This window comes from Copadichromis virginalis, linkage group LG6, assembly GCF_057382275.1.
Source record: "Copadichromis virginalis isolate Kocher_CV1m ecotype Utaka linkage group LG6, C_Virginalis_male_GT1.1, whole genome shotgun sequence".
In the NCBI taxonomy this organism is placed as follows: Eukaryota; Metazoa; Chordata; class Actinopteri; order Cichliformes; family Cichlidae; genus Copadichromis; species Copadichromis virginalis.
In genome coordinates, this window is record NC_140623.1 from 17,105,889 (window position 1) to 17,130,581 (window position 24,693).

The window sequence follows — 24,693 nt, forward strand, 5'->3', positions numbered from 1 at the left end:
GTTCAGTGTGATTTATTGCTCCAATTTGAAGTTGAGCTCAGTCTTCTAATTTTGTTTCCTTATTCCCAACATGGTTTGTCTCGTAGATAAATCCACTGGCGTTGAAATGATTCCCCCCCCCCCCCCCCCCCCCCCCCCCCCCCTCCAGCTTGGGACAGATTTTTCACTTTATCAAAACTGGAAATAATTCACTGTTTTTTAGTTTTCAAAACCTTTATCAAACACAGATATACTCTGTGCAAGTTAACATGAATTATGTCATTGTTATTGAAAATTCAACGCATTACATTTGTAATGACTGCGGAACAAAATACTTTTCTACAGCTTAAGTAGAATTTTGAGGCTTACCCTGCTATTTGTAGTTTAAATACCTGCTAAGGATTTAGTTTTAAAGACCATGAACTGTATTTTTGAAATTTAATGTATGTTTCTTTAACACTGGACAAGATGATTTAAGACCTACACCTTTTTTTTTTTTTTTTTTTTTTTTTTTTTTTTTTTTAATTTAATAAAGACTGCCCAAAGGGCATTCAGGCCTAATGAGTCGTGATGAACAATTAACATGCATTTATTGAACTTGCATTGCATATTGGCCCGGGACTACCCTAGAAATTATTGAGAAAATACATTTACAGCCAATTTCAAATTTCCTGCCAATTTCAAATTTCCTACTTCTGGCATCCACATATTAGAACTGGGACTGGACTGCAGCTCAGTCTGCTTTGGGGTTTTTAGTTTGATTCGGCAGTCATTTGAATGCTGTAGCTGTTTTAACACACAACACTCGGCTGTTATAGTGTAGCTCAAACACAAGGTTTCAGTGTGTTCTTGGTTTATTTCTATAGCCGGAGGAAACGAGTTTAGATGCAGGCTGTGTGGTGGGGCAGGAGTGTTGGCTGGCTACACTGACAGAGTTAATGCATACCTGTCCACCCCTTCACAGGAGCTAGAGAATGGTCCAAATCCATCCAAGAGAAGATGGCATGCCTTTGCTGTTGAGTCAAAGGCTACGTTCACACTGCAGGCGAAAGCGCATCAAATCCGATTTTTTTGACCCTATGCGACCCATATCCGATCATGGTATGACAGTGTGAACGGCACAAATCTGATATTTTCAAATCCAATCTGGGTCACTTTCGTATGTGGTACTGAATCCGATACATATCCGATGTTTCAGAAAGCAACTGCTGTGTGAACGGTCAAGTCGCATTAAAGCCATCTTTTACGTCACTGACACGAGACAGACGCCAAGCTCCTTTGACTACGATGACCTGGATGACTGAGAACCTTCACATACAAGACAGACGCCAATTATCAGCGCCAAAGAAGCGCCCGAGAAGACATCGCGAACGCTTCCTGGCCATCCGGTGAAACTGCTGGGAAGACAACGTTGGAGAAACGTGAACATTTTATTTGTACTGCATAACCTGCAGATTCTGACAGAAATCTGCAACTATCCTTTGAAGCACCGCTCCTCTAAAACAGCAATAAGGATCATTATTAGGTTATCTACATTATTATGTAAATAACAAAATAACTTAAAGCAAAAATTGGAAAACATGAAGTCCGAAGTCTTTATATTAAGGGCCATCAGTCAAACAATATAGTTTGCTCTGGGTCTAAACAGAGCGCGTTGTGTGTGACGTCTTCTTTTGCGCATGCGGGCCGCTTTGAGCGTTCACACTAGAGCGCGTTTGCTGTCGCATTTTATTTGTAGTGTGAACACGCAGACAAAAAAATCGGATTTGATCAAAAAATCGGAATTGAGCATTAAGACCTGCAGTGTGAACGTAGCCTAAATGTTGAGTTTGTGCACTGAGACTCAAGTAATGTCTGTGTGTACCACATCTGAAGCTTCATCTATGTGGTGTCAACTTGGAACAGCATACAGAATAAAAATCCCTAACCCTTCCCCAACCAGTAGCTGTACTCAGTGACTGCCTGGATGTCTATACAGATCAAATCCCATTAAAACAAACAAAAATTAAATAGTTTTAATTTGAATGATTTGCATGTTATTGAGCGACATTCACTACAGCCTAAACACAATTTGGGCTCCCACAGATTGAGACCAGGGATGTCCGTGCTCATGTGGCACACAAATTACAATCAATTTGTGTATGAAACACACCTGTCCACAATCAGTTTCTTCTATTCCAACCTCTCCACCACCATGGGTGAGACAAAAAGGGCTGTCAAAGGATGTCAGGGGCAAGATTGTAGACCTGCACAAGGCTTTAATGTGTTACAAGACCATCAGCAGGAAGCTTGGTGAGAAGGTGACAACTGCTGGTTCGATTATTTGGTACTAGGAAAAATATAAAATGATAATCAATCACCTTTGGTCTGAAGTTCCAAGCAAGATCTTACCTCAGGGGATGAGGATGATTATGAGAGTGGTGGTGGATTGGCCCAAAGCTGCACAGGATTGTTAATGATCTGAAGGCAGTTGGGCCCGCAGTCACCAAGAACACCATTGGGATTATGCCTATGTAATGGAGTGAAGTCTTGTAACTAGGACTGGGCGATATATCGAGTTTTTAAATATATTGATATATTTTTATACGAGATATGAGATGTGACAATACCGTTTATATTAATATAGTCTACGTTACGTTATAACTATACTGGTGGAGCTGCAAGTTTGCCTCTCTTTCGTCCACTTTTGTCTCTACGCTGCGTTACTCTGCCTCGCCTCTCTCCTTCACTGAACACAACTCCCCCTCCCCCATCACTTCACCTGTAGGCAACGACAAGATGGACACGGCAGCTATCAAAGAGGAGCTGGTCGGTAAAAAGAAAACAATTGGAGATTACTATTTTAGTGTTGTCACTGTGACGTTAACGCCATAACTGCATTAACGGGGCAAATCTGTTAACGAGTTACCACGGATCACCCCGTGCGTAGGGCTGGACGGCGTCAGCGCGTTAACAAGCTAACCGCGCTAACGCGTTGACGCCTAAAATCCTTTCATTTTCTTAAAAAGTGTGCCTTATGTATGAATTCTGGTTGTGCTTACTGACCACGAACAGATTTTATGTGGTACACAGCGCTTTCAAAAAATGTTTTGGTACGACTTTGGTAAGCTACGGAGCTGCACTGCTTAAAGGATTGTTGGAGCATTACGGCTACCGAGGAGCCTCGCGGAGTAAGACGTACTCTGCTTCAGCGTAATATTACCGTATTGTGTGTGTATGAGGACCACAAATGGCACCTGTTAAGAGACATGGTTACAAAGACGATTTCAAACTCAAGGCTGCCAGTCACGCAGTAGAACTTGGGAACAGAGTCTTTGTTATTATGCTCTGCGTCTTTTAGTTTACATTTTGACTGCACAATTGTGAGCTTTTTGTTATGCACAAAAATAACATTTTTATTTTATTTATGGATCATTATTATTTAATAAATGCTGATCATTTATTTCTGAGTAAGTTTTTTTTCTTGTATATCTACACTGTATCTTAATAAAAGTGCCTATGTGAGATTTGGGACACAGCTTTGACTAAGAACTCTTTTTGTTCTTACTTTATGGCTTTAAAGAAATATCGAGATGTATATCGCCATCCAGCTAAAGAATATCGAGATATGAAGTTTGGGTCATATTGCCTGGTCATGTTGCCTAGTCCTACTTGTAACTTGACCTCCTGTGTTTGGAGGAAGGAAAACACACCATCCCCACAGTTAAGCACAGAGGTAGAACCATTTTGCTTCAGGGCTGTTTGTCTGCTAAGGGTACAGGGTGATTTTACTGCACCGACTCACTGGAGATTAGTCGGTGGACAGATCTCCAGCATGACAATGACCCAAAACATACCAGAAAGTCAACAAAGGTGTGTCTAAAGAAGCACATTAAGGCCATGGAGTGGTCGTGCCAGTCTCCTGACCTCAGTCTTGTAGAAAATTTGTGGATGGAGGTGAAGCTTTGAGTTAAGTGGCAGCCAAGAAACCTGAAAGATTGAGTTTCTGGAAAGAGGAGTGGACCAGAATACATCCTGCGAGGTGTGCAAACCTGGTGACCAACTACAAGAAACGTCTTACAGCTGTGAATTGCCAACAAGGGTTTCTCCAAGTACTGAGTCATGATTTGCTTGGAGATCAAATATTTAATTTACTCAATGAAATGCAAATCAAATTTTAACTTTTTTTCATTTCTGGATTTTTATTAAAAATTTCTGTTTCTATTCTATCTCCATTAAAATGAAACTACCATAAAAATTAGACCCTCAATTTCTTTGAAAGTGACCAAAGTTATAAATTCAGCAGGTGGTCAAATAAACATTTTCCTTTAAAGGAACTGCAAACTGCTGAGCACACATTGTAAGCCTTATAACAAATGGATGAATCATTTTCCATAAAAGTAGGATTGAAATTAAATTTAGTAATTTACTTTATTTGCACCGCAGTCAGAGAAATTATGAAATGTGTACATGAAATGGAATAATCATCTTTTCAAACAAATTGGACTAATAAGTTTTAGATGTTTTATACATCTTGTTTATGTCCAAGTACATTTCATCACTCTTGAGATTGCCTATAATGTCATACAACAAATAGAAACACACGGTTGGCAATAGTAAAGTGCCTATTTTCATAAGTCTACATGGAATTGTTTTATTTTGTTTTTTGACTTCCTTTTTAATATCTCACTATATACTTGTGGACCTTTACTAACCACACTGAAACCTATTTGTTTCTTTGCTTGTTTAACTTTTAATGCGATACTGTTTCTCAGTCTCACATGAATATGGAACAAGATAAATAAAATGAGGCCAAAAGGTCTGTCGGACTGCAAAGTCTCAGTTGGAGCATTTATCTTAGCTCAGGAAATGGCCCTTAAAACTTTCTTCTGTAAGTTTCTTAAATGCATCACGATTTACAGTAATTTATATCTGTAAGGCTGAAATAGGAAATGATGCAAGAATATCAGTCCCTAAAGTAACGTGCTTTAGGGCCCAATTAAATAGATGCGGTCTTAAGTGGCACACCACACTATAGATGGCAATAGCAGTAAATACAGACAGGATATTCTTCCACTTGAGGGCATCAGATAACGTTGTTGTTTTCCTACATATTATGTGTAATCAGACAGTTCACTTCCAGTCGTAGCAAAATAACACAGCAGACAATACTGACTTCTTACCTGTCTTTTGGGTCTTAACAGATTAAGAGAGGGATGGAAAATGTTCATCTGCCAGTGGTGTGCTTATCTTTGCTCTCCCTCCCTCCCTCTCTTTTTTTTTTTTGTTGTTCCACAAACTAGCTGCTGTGTCAGATTAGTGAAGTTTGAAAGCTGGAGGACAAACTGTGAACTAAATGATGCTAAAATGGTCCATAGCATCTCATAGAACTGCATCATTGCGGCTAAAGCTCAAAGGAGTTGTGTGAAAGAGGGACTCCTAAGATTATCTTTAATTTTCTCTTTGGTCTGAGACGTCACAGGACTGATGCACCAAATGATGTTTCATTCTAGGAAAGTTTGGGGCGTGTTAGGTGGCTTTTAAATCATGAACAAAGCTGTTCATCTGTCTCTAAACCAAGTGTGTGTTTTTTGTGATCATAATCTCATAACAATCTTGATACTAGAGCAGGGCGATATGACCAAAAATATTTATCATGATATACATTTGAAAATTTGCGATAACGATATAACTGACGATATAATTGACACTAGACAAAATACTTTACAACTCCACAACTTTATTAGTGCAAAACCCCCCCCCCCATCAATGTATTTTCATTTAAACAAGCAGCTGTTTATTATGTGCATTAAAGTTATATAAAAAATTTACAGTGAAAATGCAAATTCCTTGCTGACAGTTTAACAAAAAGGCATTTCTAGTGGAAATTGGACAACATATCCTCAGCATAACCATGTATAATATCCACAAAACTTAAAAACAATACGGTAATATTATGTTGAAGAACAGTACTTATCACTCTGCGAGGCTCCTGCCTACGATAGCCGTAATGCTCCGACAATCCATCAAGTGGTGCGGGTTCGTAGCTTAGCAAAGTCGTACTCAAACATTTGACAGATTTTCGAGCACCGTGTACCACATAAAATCGTTTCGAGGTCAGTAAACACAACCAGAATTCATACATAAGGCACACAGGATTATAAGGGACACTGTCGATTTTCAGAAAAATCAAAGGATTGATTTTAAGTGTGCCGTATTTTCCAAAAAAACACGGTAATAACGACGGCCCACTAGCATGCTCTACCAAAAATAGTGCTTTGTTGTGTATCTGACGGACGAAAGCTAAACCAGTTCCACACCACTGAAGTTGCAGCATTTTTACAAACCAATTCTGGTTCACCCGTTTCATTATACCGGTATTACCGTGAATGGTATGATATGGCCCAGCCCTACTTGATACAATTCTGTGCATTTGCTCTCAGAGGCTTTCTATCAGGAGCCACAAATTCACACCTGCCCTCACTAGTTTTCCAGAGCTATTTTTGTCCACTTCACAGCTTTTGCTGGACTAAGAATAGCAACTGATGAATGAAACTTGTGTGTGAATACGAAAGGCCATTTGGCAAGTCTTTGCTCACTACAAGTGTTACTGCTTTCTCTGCTTTGTTACCTGCATTGAAACACCACTTCACCGACTTTAACTGTACAAGCTGCAGGTCTGATCATGTCTTCTACCTATATTTAAGCTTTTGAACAAGAACTGAAACTTCAGGGTTAAAAACAAAACACATATTTACCACATCTTGTCTTTATTTCCCTCCCTCGTCTTCCTGTCAGCCTTTGTCACCTCCATAACCAATTTCAAGTTGGACACTAATTGCTGAATCTTGGCCATTCCGGTAAAAGGCAGGAACAACTTCAGCTATTCATAGCCTTCCTCTTCTGAGCTCACAGAAATGAACTGGCAGTCCCATGGGGTGTGTGTGTGTGTGGGGTGGGCTGTGCAATCTGAGATAGGTCTAATGCTTCCCACCACAGCGTTGGGACTATGCAGCAAAGAGGAAGACGAGCCTTACAAAGGGACCAGTGACTTTTTCCTCAAGGTCAAAGCAGTTGGTATGAACTGAAGCAGATAAAGCATGTGAGCGTCCCCAAAATACTTCTCATCACTCGTTTTGCGCATCGAGAAGATTTGGAAGTGCAGTATGCATCACTGATTCTTAATTTGTCACACTTAAGATTAGCTAGAGGCCTCGTGGGCATATAGAAGGACGGTTTAAGCTACATTGACAAAGCTTATGTGCCATTTAACAAAATAAAAACTTCCCTTTAGACTGTGTAGTGTCAGTAGGGAACAGAGGACCTCATATGTCAGACAGCAAACTGCTGCACAGCTTGTAACTGACCTGTTTTCCCTCTGTGGTTGTGCATCGTATCTGTAGCTCTACTGTATTGGTAGCAGGAAAGTAGCTTGGTTTAGCTATGATATTTTAACTGCTTCATGATACACTTGCGAGTACCTTGTACTTGCCTTTGTTTTTGCTTTCTTGTTCACGCCCACCTTTTAATGCATGCACAGTTTGTATGTTTGCAAGAATAAACTTGCGGTTTGTCTCAGAGCTGCACATGTGTCACTGATACTAAGGTCTAAAGATGGAGGCTGATTTGCATGCTACATACTCAACCTACTACCACTTGCATGAGGCAAATCCACAAGTCGCACGTCCCACTTACCTTTACTTGTATAATCCTTTCTTACCACACACTTGGTCACAGTAAAATGTGTTTGTTGGGTTAGTTTACCTTGAATACTTGAATGTAAGTGCTCGGAGTTCTTATCAAAATAAAAAGGCAGTCATTGTTTTGAAAGTTTTGAAATGATGTAGGGTGAATCTGGTCAAAAGGTTGTTAATCTTTTGGAGTGTAATCATGATCCACAATCTAATTTTAATTTGGCTCTGCTGTGGGTGTTCATTTGGTGGCCCATGCAGAAGGTTTGTCACCTCGGTTTAAGCGCTAAAAGCTCATTTCACCCATTACTGCATCTTGTTTTTGTTTAATTTTGAAAGCTCGGAGTGACTAATGGTTTATCTCAAGAGCCTTTTTTTGCACTTGCTTTTCTGTTCTTCATTGTTCATTTACCAAGTTTACCAAGTTATTCATTCACAATACACAGTCATTGTTTCCAGTAATTGTTGTCCTAATTGTATATTATCTATCTACACATCCTCCTAACCTCTTATCCAGTTCAGGATTTGGAGACTGTCACCGCTGTCACTGGGTAAGAGGTGGGATAGCTTCGGGACTGGCTACCACAGGGCCATGTGCGATTGCTTTAACTGTTTTAATCAGTCATCCTTTAAATGACTCGCATAGCAGAACTTTTATTTAATGACTTTGTCAGTATAATATCGCCAAAAAGCAGATCTTGTCTTAAATTTAAACTGTCCTGTCATCTTGGACCTGTCTACACATCTTCCTGGAATTCGATCAGGGTCACTGGCATGTGCTTCACAGCAGCTTCATGGTTCTCAGACTCTTGCAACAGGGGGAGAGAACAAGGTCCCAGAAGGACGTCATTTTAAAGGGGAAGCCTTGGCTGGTAGCATACACCACTTTTACCACAACATCCACATTGCACTTATACTCTATTTCTCACAGTCATTACCAGATGTAAACAAATGGATGCGATGCCTGCGATGGTTCTTCATGCAATGATTCAGCAGTATTAGATAAACTGCACAACAGTACCCACTGGCAGGGCAAGTAGCCACTTTTGTATTTGGTAAGGATAACCAAATACAAAGTGAAACTAACTTAACCCTCTGAATCTGTTCAAAAACACCACCCTTTCAGACTGTTCGTGGCCAAAAGTGGCCACCCCTTGTTTACATTTACAAAATGCTATAAAATTATTATATATTAAGAAAAATGTCCAGTTTTTTTTACATGATTTTTTAGATTAGCATCAGGGCTGTTCATCAAAATCAAAATTTCATTAAAATTCTGAAATTTAACCCTTTAAATACCAGTTTGAACACATAATCATAACAACTCATAAATAGAGAAAATCATAAAATCCCAGTTTTTTTTCTAAATAATACATGCCATCTGATTTATTTGCTAACCACGATGAAGGTTAGATGCATAGTAATAATTAACACCATCAATGACATTTATGCAACATTGTTTTTTTCTGCAGTGGCAGAAAAACATAAAAAAACCCTTTCAGACTGTTCGTGGCCAAAAGTGGCCACCCCTTGTTTACATTTACAAAATGCTATAAAATTATTATATATTAGGAAAAATGTCCAGTTTTTTTTACATGATTTTTTAGATTAGCATCAGGGCTGTTCATCAAAATCAAAATTTCATTAAAATTCTGAAATTTAACCCTTTAAATACCAGTTTGAACACATAATCATAACAACTCATAAATAGAGAAAATCATAAAATCCCAGTTTTTTTTCTAAATAATACATGCCATCTGATTTATTTGCTAACCACGATGAAGGTTAGATGCATAGTAATAATTAACACCATCAATGACATTTATGCAACATTGTTTTTTTCTGCAGTGGCAGAAAAACATAAAAAAACCCTTTCAGACTGTTCGTGGCCAAAAGTGGCCACCCCTTGTTTACATTTACAAAATGCTATAAAATTATTATATATTAGGAAAAATGTCCAGTTTTTTTTACATGATTTTTTAGATTAGCATCAGGGCTGTTCATCAAAATCAAAATTTCATTAAAATTCTGAAATTTAACCCTTTAAATACCAGTTAGAGCACATAATCATAACAACTCATAAATAGAGAAAATCATAAAATCCCAGTTTTTTTTCTAAATAATACATGCCATCTGATTTATTTGCTAACCACGATGAAGGTTAGATGCATAGTAATAATTAACACCATCAATGACATTTATGCAACATTGTTTTTTTCTGCAGTGGCAGAAAAACATAAAAAAACCCTTTCAGACTGTTCGTGGCCAAAAGTGGCCACCCCTTGTTTACATTTACAAAATGCTATAAATGTCCAGTTTTTTTTACATGATTTTTTAGATTAGCATCAGGGCTGTTCATGAAAATCAAAATTTCAATCAAATTCATAATTTTAACCCTTTAAATACCAGTTAAATCACATAATTGTAATGATTTACATAGGGATAAAAGCATAAAATCCCCATTTTTTTCTAAATAATACATGCAAACTGATTTATTTTCTAACCATGATGGAGGTTAGATGCATAGCAATAATTAAAAGTATCAATGAGTTTTATGCATCTTTGTTTTTTTGTGCAGTGAGAGAAAAAAAAAAAAAATCCCTCTCAGCTTGTTCGTGGCCAAAAATGGCCACCCCCTGTTTACATTTACAAAATGCTATAAAATTCATATATATTAAAACATTTTTCTACTTTCATTGACCTGATTTTTTAAATTAGCACCGCTTCTAGTCATAAAAACCAAAATATAATTCAAATTCTGATATTATACCCTTTGAATACCAGTCAGGTTATGTATTATTATAGTAAAAATAGTAATAAAGTTCACATCTTTTAGCATATAAATGGTGAAACCTAATATGTTTTTTTATCATCATTGCAGGTCAGTAACAGTAACTGTTACAATGATTTATTTTTACTTTATTTATTTATGTATTTATTCTTTCTTTTGTTTGGGGGGGAGGAGGAGATGAATGGCCAAAAGCAATGTCACACATGGTGTGTTAGTGGCCAGTGAGGCAATTTAGTGACCAAATAAAAGAGCTCAATATTGAGCCGGAGAACGCAATTTCATTGTTCTTTGACAATGACAATAAAAATAAATACTTGAATACTTGAATACGATCCGTGTCCTCAGCCAGGGAGCGATAATCCTTCGTGCCCGGAAGCGGAGAGTTGGCGAGGCCGGCTCTCACGAACGCCGGCAGCTGTCTGAGGAAAATGTGGGCGAAGAGAAATCCCCCGTCGTCCGGTCCGAGAAAGGACAGCATGTGCGCCATCAGTTCGAGAGCCGTACCACCACCCAGGCCTGAGAGGGAGAGGAGCTTCTCGGCTCGCTCTGCGTCGGTGAGGGCATAGCACCGAAGAAGAAGCTCCTTAGGAGCGGCGTACTCGGGTGGGTGGGTCCCGGAGGAGCGTCAACGCACGACGGGTTGCTAGCGGGTCGAGAAAAGCCACCACGTGGTGATATTTCGTGTCGTCAGCCGAGATGTCACGAAGGGAGAACTGGGCCTCCACGTGCACGAACCATGACGGGGGATCATGAAGCCAAAAGTCCGGTGTTCTGACAAGGTAGGACGTTTGCGCCACAGCAAACGTAGCTGCAGCCGGAGGCAGAGGGCTGGCGCTGCTGATGCATCCAGAGCGGAGTCTGCGCCACCATCGGACTGCAGCATGTTCGAGTCAGGGGTCACCAATGTGGAGGTAAACACAGACGACACGAGAGCTGTCGATAAACACTGCTCGTTTATTGCTCATCACCACAGAACTCAACACTTTCACTCCAAAACACAACAACACTTCCTGAGAACTGGGTGTGAGTGGAGCCCTCCAGTGGTCTGGAGTGGAGTGGAGTGGAGTGGAGTGAGTGGAGCCCTCCAATCATTGGGGGGGGGCTCCACCTCCATGCCCCCCAACCCCAATCCTCCCACAAAGAAGAGGATTCGGGCACTGGCTAGAACTCAACATCAGTGGTGATGCAGTCAGCCTCTTTGAAGATTGTCCCCTCATCTTCTGGAGAGCAGGTTTCTTCATCTTGGGCAGATGTATTTTCTTCAAGGACAGATGACTGCTGCTGTCCTTGCTCTCTGACCAGATCATATAGGCAGTGCTTGAAGCAGTGATGACCTTCTTGCCATATTGCCAGAATAAATGATCTGGAAGCTGTTAGGCTTACTTACAGCAGTAGCTCTGTCTGCACCTGCATAAACTCCAGGACACGTTTACAAACAGTGTTTGTTGTTGTTTGCGCTCCAGCTGCAGCTGCAGGTTTGAACTCTGCAAAATGTCCTGTGATTGGGGTTTTTTTTTTTTTTTGTTTTTATTTCTAGAGTTAATATTTTGGGTATGGTATCTTTTGATGAAAAATACAAGAGTAAAAGTGCTTTTAGCATGTGCTTCAAAGCTAAGTGACTGGGAACCTCAAAGCTCAATATCCTGCATCCACAGAAATTCACTGCAGCCTATGTAATGTTTGAATTTATTCCAGTCTATCTTGCAAATACATGTTTGTACTGCAATGTCATGCATAAACACAAACTATTAGATCCTTAAGATCAAACCTATGTCAAAATTGTTTCATTATTTTGGTCCATTGGAGTGTGGTAGGCCATCAAAGGCTGCTACTAGAAACTCAGAATATTACATGAAATTGCTTGCTTGGCCAAAAATGGGTAAATGATGTCATTTGGTAAAAAACATTAAAAACTACAATTTTCATGTGTTGACTTTAGAATGAAAGCAATTTTACCTAAATTGCATGATATAGTACTGTCAGTAACAAGGAATCAAAAAAGGTGGTTATAATGGGTTTCAATTGGCCACAAATGGCCACGATAGAACCCAGAGGAACTATTTAGTGTATAGTGAATATTATTGACATTATTAAGGAGCTGATGTTGAAAATTAAAAAATCTGACAAAAATACACACCTTTGGGAAGTTTCATTCCACTGGCATTAACAGAACAAAAATGGTTGAAAAGCGAAAAGCAAAGTGGCCACAAATGGCCAGGATAGGATTCAGAGGGTTCTATTAAAAAAAAAAAAAACAAAAAAAAAAACAACCAGGTTTGGTGATGTTGTTGAACTGACTTTTTTCCATTTTTATTTTTTAAAATGGTTAATCAAGTAAAAAGGGCAGTGCAGTGGGTGTGAATCCACTATCTATCTGCCTGGGACCTTTCTGTACGGCATATATTCCTTCTCTCTGTGTGCACGTGGGTGGTTTCAGATCAGGTACTCCCACAGTCTAAAGACATGCAGTTAGTGGGGTTAGATTATTTGTTTGTTTTTGGTTTTTTTAAAATTGGACATGGGTTTGAATGTGAGGGTGAATGGTTGTCTAAGATAAACAAAGATGAACCGCAAGCCCTCAATAGAAGAAAGTACATAGAAGGATGATCAGTAAAAGTGTAGACACGACAGGAAAAAGTTGAAACACTGTGATAAGATGATGATGGCTGTAAAAAGGTATAAAAATACAGATATGATGAATGTGATAATTTCATGGTGCTGTCAGTTTGTCAGTGTCCTATAATTGTTCAGTTTTAACATGGACGTTCAATTTATTAGTCTGTTTCCCCACTGTGCATTTCTTCCTTACGTCATCTTTAATAACTTTAGTCACTTTATCATCTTTCATTTGATGGGATCAATCAAGAAGTATCATGAGGTAGTGAGTCTGGTAGGTCAGACTAGCAGGGAAATGCTTTAAGTCCTTGCATGTTTTAATAAAATCATCAATACATGGAGCCAGCCTGTCAATAGTCCCATCATAGCAGAAAGCATTATGACATATTGTAATGCTGATGGTTTGTCCCACTTCTAGGCATCAAGCGCAATAGTATTTCTGGCCAGGTTTACCCTGTACGATCCAAACAAATGCATTTTTATTTCATTTGCTCAAAGAAAGTGGTGCTGATGGTCTTCAGACGTCTTGATCTGTTCCTGTCAAGCTTAAAGTTGCATTTTTTTCTTTTTTCTGTTTTGTATGTTGTTCTTTTTGAACACAGTCCGTAAAAGCTGACCTCATCCAGCGTTCCTCGTCATCACCGACACACCAGTATTCATAGATAATAGTTCAGTGACTCAGTAATGCTTTTCAAAGCGAGATTGAGTGAGGAGTTTGTCACTGGTAATATGTCTTTTCCTGTACCTGTAACAGCTGCTGAGCTTTATGAATTTACACATACTGCTTTATTTGTTCAGTGATTTCTTACTCATGTTGCTTTGAACCCAGCTCAGTCTGAGAAAACTGTGCAGTTCTTGGACAAGCTTTTCCTTGCATTGATGGTGTCCTATATTTTCAAATTTCAAACAGCCTGACTTTAATTTTATTTACAAATAAGAATAAACACACTGCACTTAAATGAATACAACTATTGTAGGGTGATGTATATTTTGCACATAGTATTGATCTGCACTCAGCTTTGTGTATTGCTGCCTCTGTCACTCGAAGAGTGAGGTGGTGACAAAACTCTGACTGTCCTTCAGTTCCATATATATTTTCAGATATTTCAAAGGAAAGCAATGCAACTTGTTTATGTTGACACATCCCAGTAAATTCTTTGTAGGAACACACAACTGTCTTTTCTGTAGACCGAAGAGTGTTTTTTAAAGACTTCAGGAACATTAATGCGGTGTGGCTTTTGTGCTCAGTGGATTGGATTTTCTTTTCTTGTTCACATTGGCTTTGTTGGAAGTAAGAACACTAGTAGCACTCAAGGCTGTTCTGCCCATCCATCTGCATTTGAGCATCCACTGCTGTGTGATCTGAAGCCAAGTACAATCACTCCCACATTTTTCCTTGTCTGCTGCTGAGCAGCATCAGTGCATCTCAACGAGCGAATGTCTAATAACAGTTATTTTAATTCAGAGAAAACAAAGGAACGTGTATAACACAGACATGTTCCCTCCTGATGAGCATTTTGCCCGACTGTCTGAAGACAGTAGAAAACAATCACTAAATGTTTATCAGTTTCTCATCTGGGTTAATGCTCACATATATTTTTGTGTCTGTCTTTGCAGAATGTCAAACCCTTCTCCTCCTCAGACAGCCTAGCGAAGGTCCAGGAGGTAGCAAGCTGGCTTTTGGAAATGAACCAGGAACTGCTGTCGGGGGGCAGCAGCAGCAGCGGCGGGCGGAGTCGGGGGCCTGGGGGCCCGGCAGTGCGAGGTAACGCCTCCTCCACGGCTCGGGCACCCCAGCAGGCGGCAGAGGAGGGCGATGAGGATGAACACATGAACCGGGTGGTTGAGGAGGAAGAGCAGCTGCCGCAGAGGGTGAGGCAAACTGACATTTAAGAAATTTGTGATTTCAAAGTTGATTACAGAGAAAATGTCTGTGGAAATATGAACTTGCGTAAGAAGACTTAAGTTATGTAACCTAAACATCGAAGTTTGCGTTAGATTCACAGTTTGGTGACCAGGCAAGAGTCTCTGTGCAAGATCACATGCAACAGATTGAGTTTCTCACGAGATCATTCCTCACTGATATTGTATTTTGGTTTTCTGGCTCTTCACAGCCCGAGGCGTCGCAGGTTGATGGCGAGCGAGAACAACCATGGGCGCCGAGCGAGTCCGGAGCCAGCGACGGCCCTCGGGAGGACGGGGAAGGGGAGGAAGACGAAGAGGGCCTGCCAAACGGCGTGAACGGAGGTGACAAAGGAGCCCGATGGATGTGGGGGGCAGAGCAGCGACGACTGCGAGGGCAGCCGCTTGCTGCTGAAGAGGAGGAAGAGGAAGAGGAGGAGAACAACAATAGCAGCACCCACCAAGAGGAGGAGGAGGAGGCAGAGGAGAGGACAGAGGGAGGGGAGGAGCAAGGGAGGGAAGAGGAGGAGCGGGAAGAGGGTGAGGAGGAGGAAGAGGAGGATGAGGAAGAGATGGACCAAGACAGTGATGACTTTGAACATTCAGCAGAGAGCGGGAGGGAGGAGGAAGAGGAGGAAGGCTCTCTCTCTCTCAGGAACAGTGTGTCTGCCCCCAATAATAATGAGGACTCGGGATGTACACGCCAAAGCTCTTCCAACAAAAAGGTAAGCAAAGCTATTTGTATTGAACAGTTTACACTGGAACTACTTTCCAGTGACGAAAGTAGTTCCAGTGTAAACTGTTTAAATGTGTGCAGGATATTTTTCGGTGCTGTGAGCATCACCATTAAGGATGTCGCTGCAACTCCAGAAAAACTTATTGTTTATGTCATTTATACATCTCTGTGTGAAACTGTTGAATGTGTTGCACTTGCACCTACGTGGTCCATATTTAAGATGGTAGCACCCTCTTGTGGAAAACGCTTGTTATTGCAGGAGCTGAACCATCTGCTTGGAAATAATTGGATACTGGAACTGCATTATATATTTGGAAGGACAAGTAAACATTGTTGAAAAATTATAAAGATGAACCTGAATGGCTGAGATGAAAAGTATAAAAGCATTGTTTTAAGTAAGTGCTGAAATTGCATTTGTTAATGGCAGTTTTGGCTCAAGACTGAGTTGATTCAGAAGAGAAAACAGCTGGGATTTGGGTTTAAATCTGTTCATGGTCTGATGTGTCTGGAAGACTTGAAGGCACGTTTTCCCCGTATTCATAAGTACACCAGATAGCCCCACCTTTTGCTATAGCATAGACCAGGGGTGTCAAACATAAGGTAAACACACAAACATAAGGAAGTTTCACCGGCCCAGCCCACATAAGGTCACAGGGAGCTGTATGTGGCTCATGACATAAACTTTGCCATCCTCGACAGTAGAGTGGACCCTCCTTGCCACTCAGTGCTGGCAGAGTAATGATAGAGTGCTGAGAGTTTTCCTTATAGTGACTGCTCACTCATATCAATTGCTGAACTTTTATGAAAATCCTGACACGTCAGCGCCTGCAGGTGCAAATTAAAGGTTACTGCAAAGAATACGGCTTTGTGCCTCTCAAACATTGTCACCCTGTTGGAAGTTGTTTCTTTGGGGGTGGCAGAGCTCACCATATATTTGGAAATAATGTGAATCTTGAGTGTTCAAATCAACTGAACACTAGAGCGAGATCATGTGGCGACATGCTCGTCACAACAGCTCATAACGGCTACTCCGCGCTTGCAAGTTTGAGTGACAAGTCCTGCCTTGAACTGCATGATTACAATCAATGTAAAGGTGGCTGCTAATGCTTGTGAAGCTTGTTGCGACTTGAGGAAACTGATGTGAAGACTCTCCTGAAATATGTGGAGAAGAACTGTTTAAAAAGAGCAAAGTCGCTGATTCTTTCTGTTGTGACTTAGATAAAATGCTCATACTGGAGATGCGTATTTACTAGTGTACTAGTCTTTGCTTGATACAGTTTGATACTTTACTGAGACTTTTCATGGTATTTTTTTTCTCCCCTGTGTCACACATGCATACTAATTTTGTCATGACAGGTTAATCCTGAGCATAAATATTAAAAGAAAGCACAATTTCCTTTCTCTGCTTTAGCTCTACTCCAGGAACATTTTGTACTGGCTTTTGCAGTAAAATAATAACCGCGTACTACACACGCCCACAGCCTGCTCCCGGAGACAGTATTTCATTCATATGTGCAATATCCAGGCGCTGTTTTAGGAGCTGGTAAAAGCACCTTCATGCCTCACTGATTGATGTCTGACATGATGTGTAATGATTGTAGCTGGAAGCGAGGCAGCGCTTGATGTTCTAAAACTAATTCAAAAGGCTCTGATGCACCAGTGCTTCAACAGTAACGCTGGTGTCTTGTTTCAGTGATGAGTCTTTCAGTGTGGCCTTCACAGCACCTATATTTAAAAGCCAGAAATCGAGCTGGTTGGGAAGTTTTCGAGAGGCTCAGCGTGACAATCATATTTTTGTTTAGCAATTTGGATGGAACGAGCAAAGTAGTAAATCTGTGGCTGACAACTTTTAGTACCAAAGGCTTAGTAAGTGTTTAGGTCTCCATCCAAATGTCATTGTTTAACAGTCTCTGTACATGGCAGATACTAACAACATATTTTCACTTGGAGCAATGTGGAGGACTTAAGAGGAAAGTTCTCATCTCAGCAGTGACTGAAGTTATGGATTTTTCAATAGCTCTGCAGTCTTTGCTGTTTTGCTCTCTAAAATCTCTTTGAGCAATACTTTCAAGAAGTTTTAGTATAGATGTTGAAGAGCATGTGGCATTGTTTCCTGTGTGTCATACCAGAGAGTCGGTGTTGTGTGAGGTTTAGTGTGAGAGGCTTTGATGCTGATTTTGTCCTTGCTTATATTATCTTAAATATAGCCATTAGCCTGAATTTGCTCCCCCTGTGACTCTCACCATCTGACACAGCTGTCAGATATGTTTTTCAGGGTCTCAGTCAGTGTAGTGGGCCAGCTGGCTTTGATGTTGATGAACACATTTATTTCAGCTGTGGATGCTGTATGCTTGGAATTAGGAGGTGGTGCAGGAGGACTGCTTTGACATTTATCATTAGTTCAAGTGAGAAGGTGAAGCTCAGAAGAAGAAGCTTGTGTAAGTCATTCATCACAGTCACACGTGTATTGTTACTGAGCTGAATTTAGTTTTATTTGATACCCGAGGAGCAACCCCCCACCCTCAAAAAAACCATGAAAACTTAATTTCAGAACTCTGTGGATACAATATTAAAAAACTGATGTGATCAGAGGAGTAAAATAGAAACACGTCATGATATATGTGGTAAAATAACAAGGTGGGTAGGAGGAACAAAGATGTAAATGCAGAACACAAAGAAAGGAGCTGGGTTGTAAAAATAACCACATTAGCTTAGGTTTGAAAGCAGAGCCACTGTGATACAGGGATAGAACTGGTTCCGGTGCTTTAAGACTATTCCTACCAGTCCATTCACCTTTGTTTCGCACTGAGCACATTGTGAAAATATGTGAACTTGTTGTCTAATGTAAATGCTCATTGCCCGGGTTGCGATTCTGCAGAAAATTTATTTTGCTTTCCAGGGCATGGGTCGCAGGGGCAGGCAACAGGCTAAGCAAGGATGCCCAGACCTCCTACCTCCTCCAGCTTATCCAGGGGAACACAGAGGCATTCCCAGAGATGTAATCTCTCCAGCATATCCTGGGTCTGCGGTGGGATATGCCCTAAACACCTTACCCAGGAGCCATTCTTGCTTTCTTTCATTGTGCAGTAGCAGCAGTACTACTCTATGCCCGGATGGCTGAGCTCCTCACCCTGTCTCTTGAGGGAGAAGGCAGCAACCCTTTAGAGCAGGGCTGGGGGACTTACAGGCCTCAAGGGCCGGTGTCCTGCAGGTTTTAGATGCGTCTTTGATCCAACACAGCTGATTTAAATGGCTAAATAAGCTCCTTGAAGCTCCTAGCTCCTATGAACTAATCATTTAATTCAGGTGTGTTGACCCAGGGTGATATCTAAAACATGCAGGACACTGGTCCTTGAGGCCTGGACTTCCCCACCCCTGCTTTTAGAGAAAGCTCATTTCCTCCTCCACTTGTATCGACCTCGTTCTTTTAGACACTGACAAAAGAAGTCGGGACCATAGGTGAGGATAGGGACGTATATCGACCAGTAAATCTAGAGCTTCACTTTTATACTTGGCTTTGTTTACGGCAGTAGACTGATGCAGCGTCACTACAGCTGCAGCCCCAGCCCATCTGTCTCCTGCTCCCATCAATTGTGATGACACTCAAACATAAAGCGATGATGAACTAAATTACAATAGGAAGACTGAGATTCTGGAGAGTTAGCAGCATGAGAAGTTAGCAGCAGGTGGTTTCACGGTTTGATCCAGGAGCTGAAGCTGTGTCACAGCTGTTCTAGAGCATAATTCAGGATGTCAGAGGTGCAGAGTTAGGACCACATCTGAAGAGTCAGAGTAATAATTTCAGAAAGCTGAAAAAATGGTACTTATCATTTATGTAGTCAGTACTGCAGCGCGGTTTGAGCTACGATGGCACTGTATTTATATTAGGTTACGTTTATATGCAGCTGTAAAATGGAGCATAGTTTAGCAAAGAAGAAAAATAAATGCCTAAGAAATTGCACAGCTGCTATGTACAACTGCATTAAGATTAGGTGAGTAGAAACCACAGACAGAATTTATGCGTCTGGTGTGGTCCACTGTTTCCATACAGGAAGACCAAACCCTGGTCTTTTTGTGTAGAGATTGCGTACGGAAAGGCTTGGGGGGGGGGGGGGGGTCCTGCAGTCCACTTACATGCATACTAAGTTAACTGGTGATTGGCATTAGTTGTAAACATGAGCACAATTTTGAGCCATGTGGGTAAGCTGTAAACCTTTAAATATGATGAGGAGCTGAGAAAGAGGATGGATAGCAGTTGAGTAGTCAGTAGACAAAGGCATTGGATCTTGACTTGAACTTTTGATCTCTATGGGTACTGCAGCTAATTTACACGTTACCCTAATAGTCACCAAAGTTAGGATATAAAGACCAAATCTACCAGATGCTTTTTAGGTGTTCATTTCTCCATCTCTCTGCTGTAGAGCCAGCAAACACAAAGTGATACTATTTCTCATAAACTGCCTCACTACTTCACCCCTTTCTGAGTTAGTCTCCAAAAATTCGAGAGCTGCAGGTGCACCTACGAGCAAAAATGTTTCCTTCCGTCTCAGTCTTCACACCCACGCTTTTTGAAGTTGATCACATCAAGTTACCATGGCGACTTTGTGCTGATGCACTACTCGGCCCCCTCATTGCTGCTTGAGCTATATTTGAATTTATTCTCTTATTTAAAGTGACCAGCAGCCCGTCCGTGTCTATTTACTGAGTCATTCATTCTTAAAATAATTCAGGTTGGTTTTAAAGACTCCATGGAGACAAATATTTCACTTGAAATATAAATCTGTTAATTTGGACTATTTACGAACTATAGGAGAATATATATTTGCAATCTGTGATGTTCGTTCATTTAAAGCTTAGAATTATTTTACCACGTTGGAGAACCAGAGTTAATGTGCTTGATTAGCGCTTGACAACCTGATATTACATGACAGCATGGTTTGTTCCTGTAGTTCGGATAGAAAATGTGCAGTTCTGATGATACATGTGTGTCAACAGTGGAAGATCAGCACGTGTGTGGTTGGGTCATGTTGCTAAAGTTTGCAAACTTAAAAATATATAATATATATAGATGTATGAAAGTTCAAGCAGCTCTGTAAAATTCTAAACTTGAAAAATATTCCGCACTCTGCATGTCCCGGAATGTCCTGTGTGCACAGATTGTGTTCCCAGGTGCCGTAGGCTCAAGTCGCCCAAATGAGAATCTTCACCCTCTCCCCTTACTCAACACTCCCATCTTGTGATCTTGTGCGAACGAGGTGAGACTTCGGGTCATGCTCATCAGTTGACCTTCTAAATACATCAAGAGCCTTATGAATCTAGATACTGGCTGTGCATTAAGATTGCTGAAGGTCTAAAGAGCAAAGATGGTCTGGATTCAACTGAAAACGTAACTCAGATTTACATTTTAAACACACTCCTTCCTGTTCAAAGGTATGTGAACTAAAAGGGCATGCAGAACATATGTTCATGTATTAAATAACTTAAATGAATATATGGTGTTGGGGTAACATGATCCCGCTTGGCTGTAGCAGGTGTATCTCAGTACAATGTCTCATATAAATTAGTCGATGGGAAGGCGGTTTATAAAAATAAATGTTTAAGGATATTTTAATTTGGCACTACAGGTTTATTACAATAGTTTTTAACAGGTAAAAGGTCAAGGTGCAAATAAAAATGGTTTGTTTTACTGTTTCCTTTCTCTGCAGAATGATCTATTATATCTACTACTGTAACTCTTGAATTTGAAACCCTTTGATGCAAATCAGCATCACAAAAACAAACATTAAATGTTTTACGGTATTTTAAGAGTACAATTCAAATGGGAAAGCACATTGCAAAATCCAGTTAAATTGCATCTTAATTACACTTTTAAACAGTTTTTAAATAAGCAGGAACATAATATACCCATTTTGTTCTCACTACAGTACACTGCTGCCTGTCCGTCTTAGAATTAATTTTAATATATCACTCATGAATAAGGCATTATGTGATCTTACAGGATTAGATGTCTCATCATGACTCATCAGAGACCTTTGGTGGCAAGTGGATCTGCAGAGCCACAATAAGGCAAAACAGGAAGGTGCGATAAGGGGAGAGGGTACCGTCCTCCACTGTGATAGAATAAAGTATTGAATTATTTGGATTCAAAGAAGATGGAAATAAACTGTCAGTGCCGCTATGTGCAGGTCCGTTAAATAATTTTGCCTTAACTTAAAAAAATTAAAAAGGGGAGGGGGGGAGAAAAAAGAAACTACTGTACGTTATCCTGACCACAGTCCAGCTGTCTGGGTAATAAGTTGGATGAAATCTGCATAAATTTACATCTGAGGATAAAGGTGGGTGGGGAACTTGTTTGAAAATCTGAGAAGCTATCAGAAGAAAAAAAGGAATAATATCTCAGCTACAATGGATGATACAGAGATTAATGAAAGTCGAGCAAACTCTTTCAGAAACCCCATAATTGGATTTTCTTTATCTTTGTGAGTAATTACAAAAGGACATATTAGGAGCTGCGTCTGCTCATGACTTTGGTGGCATTGACTCCAGTCAGGTCGAAATATTTCTCACGGTATCCCCGTTTCCATAAGAACGTATTTAAATCTGTATTTATGAATAACACGATGACGAATGCTTAAATTCATAATGTGCATTAAACTGCAGTCGGCTCTGTACACAAGCAAAGTTTTTATATTGTCTTAGATGGAATGACTAATAACTTCTTAGCAAACTTGGACACAATTTATAACACACACACACACACACACACACACACACACACACACACACACACACACACACACACCTATTCGCTGCCACCAATTAAATATATTTCCAAAGAGAAGGCAGATGTAGATGGCATCTCCCACACACTGGCCTTATCACACAGGCAGGAATGAGCCACAAAGGACCAGTGTTCTCAGCCTCCCACATGAAAGCAACTAGTTTGAGTCATTACCGATATATATTGATGACGATTTACTTTCACAGAGGCCCTCATTATAAACTAATACACCTCCACTGGCCTGCTGAATTGTTCTTTTTGTGTGTGTGTGTGTGTGTGTGTGTGTGTGTGTGTCTGTCTACACAAATAACACATAACTCTATTTCAAAAATAGTTTAGTTTGGCTAATTAAGGTAGTTAACTCCTGCTCTGATAATTAACCAATTCTCACGTTGCGCCTTTCTGAAGCATTCCTGGCATTCATTACAGCCACCTTCAGCTGATTCTTGTTTTGGGGTTACTCTGCATATAACTTCCAGGTTATGTATTCTCATTTTCTTCATGCAGGTCTTTTTGCGAGCTGGACTTCTGTTTTGTTTTTGTTTTTTAACCTGGGCTTTCTTGAGCCCCTATTTGAACATACCCAAACCTACCACAGCAAGTCACTGTTTCAGCAATATAAAACTCTCAGTTGCTTCCCATTAACTAACACTTTCATTCTTGCAGCTCATTAAGAGAATTTAACTTTCATTTTTATTCACCCCTCTCTTATTGAGGGGTGTTTATACGGTTTATCCCAAAGTCAAGGGTATTCCTGAAAGTTCAAGTAACAAAACAAATATTAAGTAACCGGCTTAACCAAAATATATATATTGCTGTGTAGCTCAATAAAATAAACAATGAATATCTGATATTAAAATCACTAGTAATGGAAATTTTTAATAAACGACAAAATAAAATAATCAAAAATCAAGAAAGGAAAAACAGAATATGAAGTGGCTTACTCAGTGCAGTACAAACAGCATAGCAAATATCAGATCATGTATAGTATAGTGTACTAGTGTACTGCAGGGTTGAAACAAGCACCTACAAAATCCAGTTCTTAGTTGAAGATCATGTAAGCAGTGCGTTGTATCACAAAAGATTTTAGATGTAGCTTTTTCAGTGCAGCATATTTGTCCCAGACCTTCACACCAGAGGGAGGCAGTGGTGTGAGGGGTCGTGTTCATACACAATCCAGGTGGTGGTTGGCTTTCGGCGGCTCAGCTCAGATTGCCGATGCAGAGGAGCAGAAAGAGTGATGTAGTCCCCCCTCCAGAAACTTTCACTTTAATCATTTATATGTACCATGGAGGTGTTTAAAGATAATAGCAGAGTGCTGCCTTTTTCCACTTCATTATATATTATAGTTTTGGAATACCTTGATATTATTATCGTTTAACTGATTTAAGGCTGATGGGTTTTCTGTCATTGTCACACAGTATAAATATATTTCATCTATATTTCATCTGAGTCTGTAGAGATTTACTTTTCACAATCACCTCAAGTTCTCCAAAACTGCTGTGATGGGCTATGAAGGTAGTTTGGCAGCATTTAAGCAGAATTTATGCTCGGCCCGAACCAGTTTAATAGCCGGACCAATGAGTACTACTCATGAATCTGAAGGGGTTCCTTGGACCATGTCATTGCTTGGCTCCTTTTCCAGGAGCAGTTGAAAATAAAGAAAATAATGACCTGGCACTCCCACTCTTTGCCCCTCACACACAACCCAAGTTTTTATCCCGTCACATCAGTCACTTTGAAAAGCTGGGAGTGACCCGTGTAATGATGTTGAGTTACTCCAAGCCAAACATTCTTGGCCTCTGGCCTCCAGTAGTCTTTTCAGGGATTGCAACCCCTCTGACCCAGTGAGGCAAAGTAATTTAAAAAAAAAAGAAAAAAGGAGAGATAAATGTAATAATACAATAAATTTGTAATAGGCCATGACATATTGTCGGTATCTATTAGAATGGTATGAGGTTTCTTTTAATTGTTCCTGTTTGGCTAACTCTTGATTATTTTTAAGCTTGTGGGATGCATGTTCCTGTCTACTTTGTGCCAGGGATATTTTTTGCCCTTTTATGATGGTGCATAACCCCAGGCCACTTTCCACCCCATAGCAAACTGGGAACTGACACACTGCGTTGGCAGGATAATCTTTAGGTTTCTTGGTCGTGGACAAAGCAAATTGATATTTATTGATAACGTTCAGGGTTTTTGGATTATGTGAAATTGTTCT

At 40.2% G+C, this 24,693-nt stretch overlaps 1 protein-coding gene across 2 annotated transcripts in view; it reads left to right on the forward strand.

Moving 5' to 3' along the window:
* Positions 1-24,693, forward strand: part of fbxw7 (F-box and WD repeat domain containing 7) — a 113,592-nt gene that overhangs the window by 14,274 nt on the left and 74,625 nt on the right. For both annotated transcript variants that reach the window (XM_085458985.1, XM_085458987.1), the window contains exons 2-3: positions 14,674-14,928; positions 15,171-15,683. In XM_085458985.1, coding sequence (XP_085315111.1) covers positions 14,743-14,928; positions 15,171-15,683 — 699 coding nt within the window. In that variant the 5' untranslated portion in view covers positions 14,674-14,742. The remainder of the gene's footprint in view (positions 1-14,673; positions 14,929-15,170; positions 15,684-24,693) is intronic.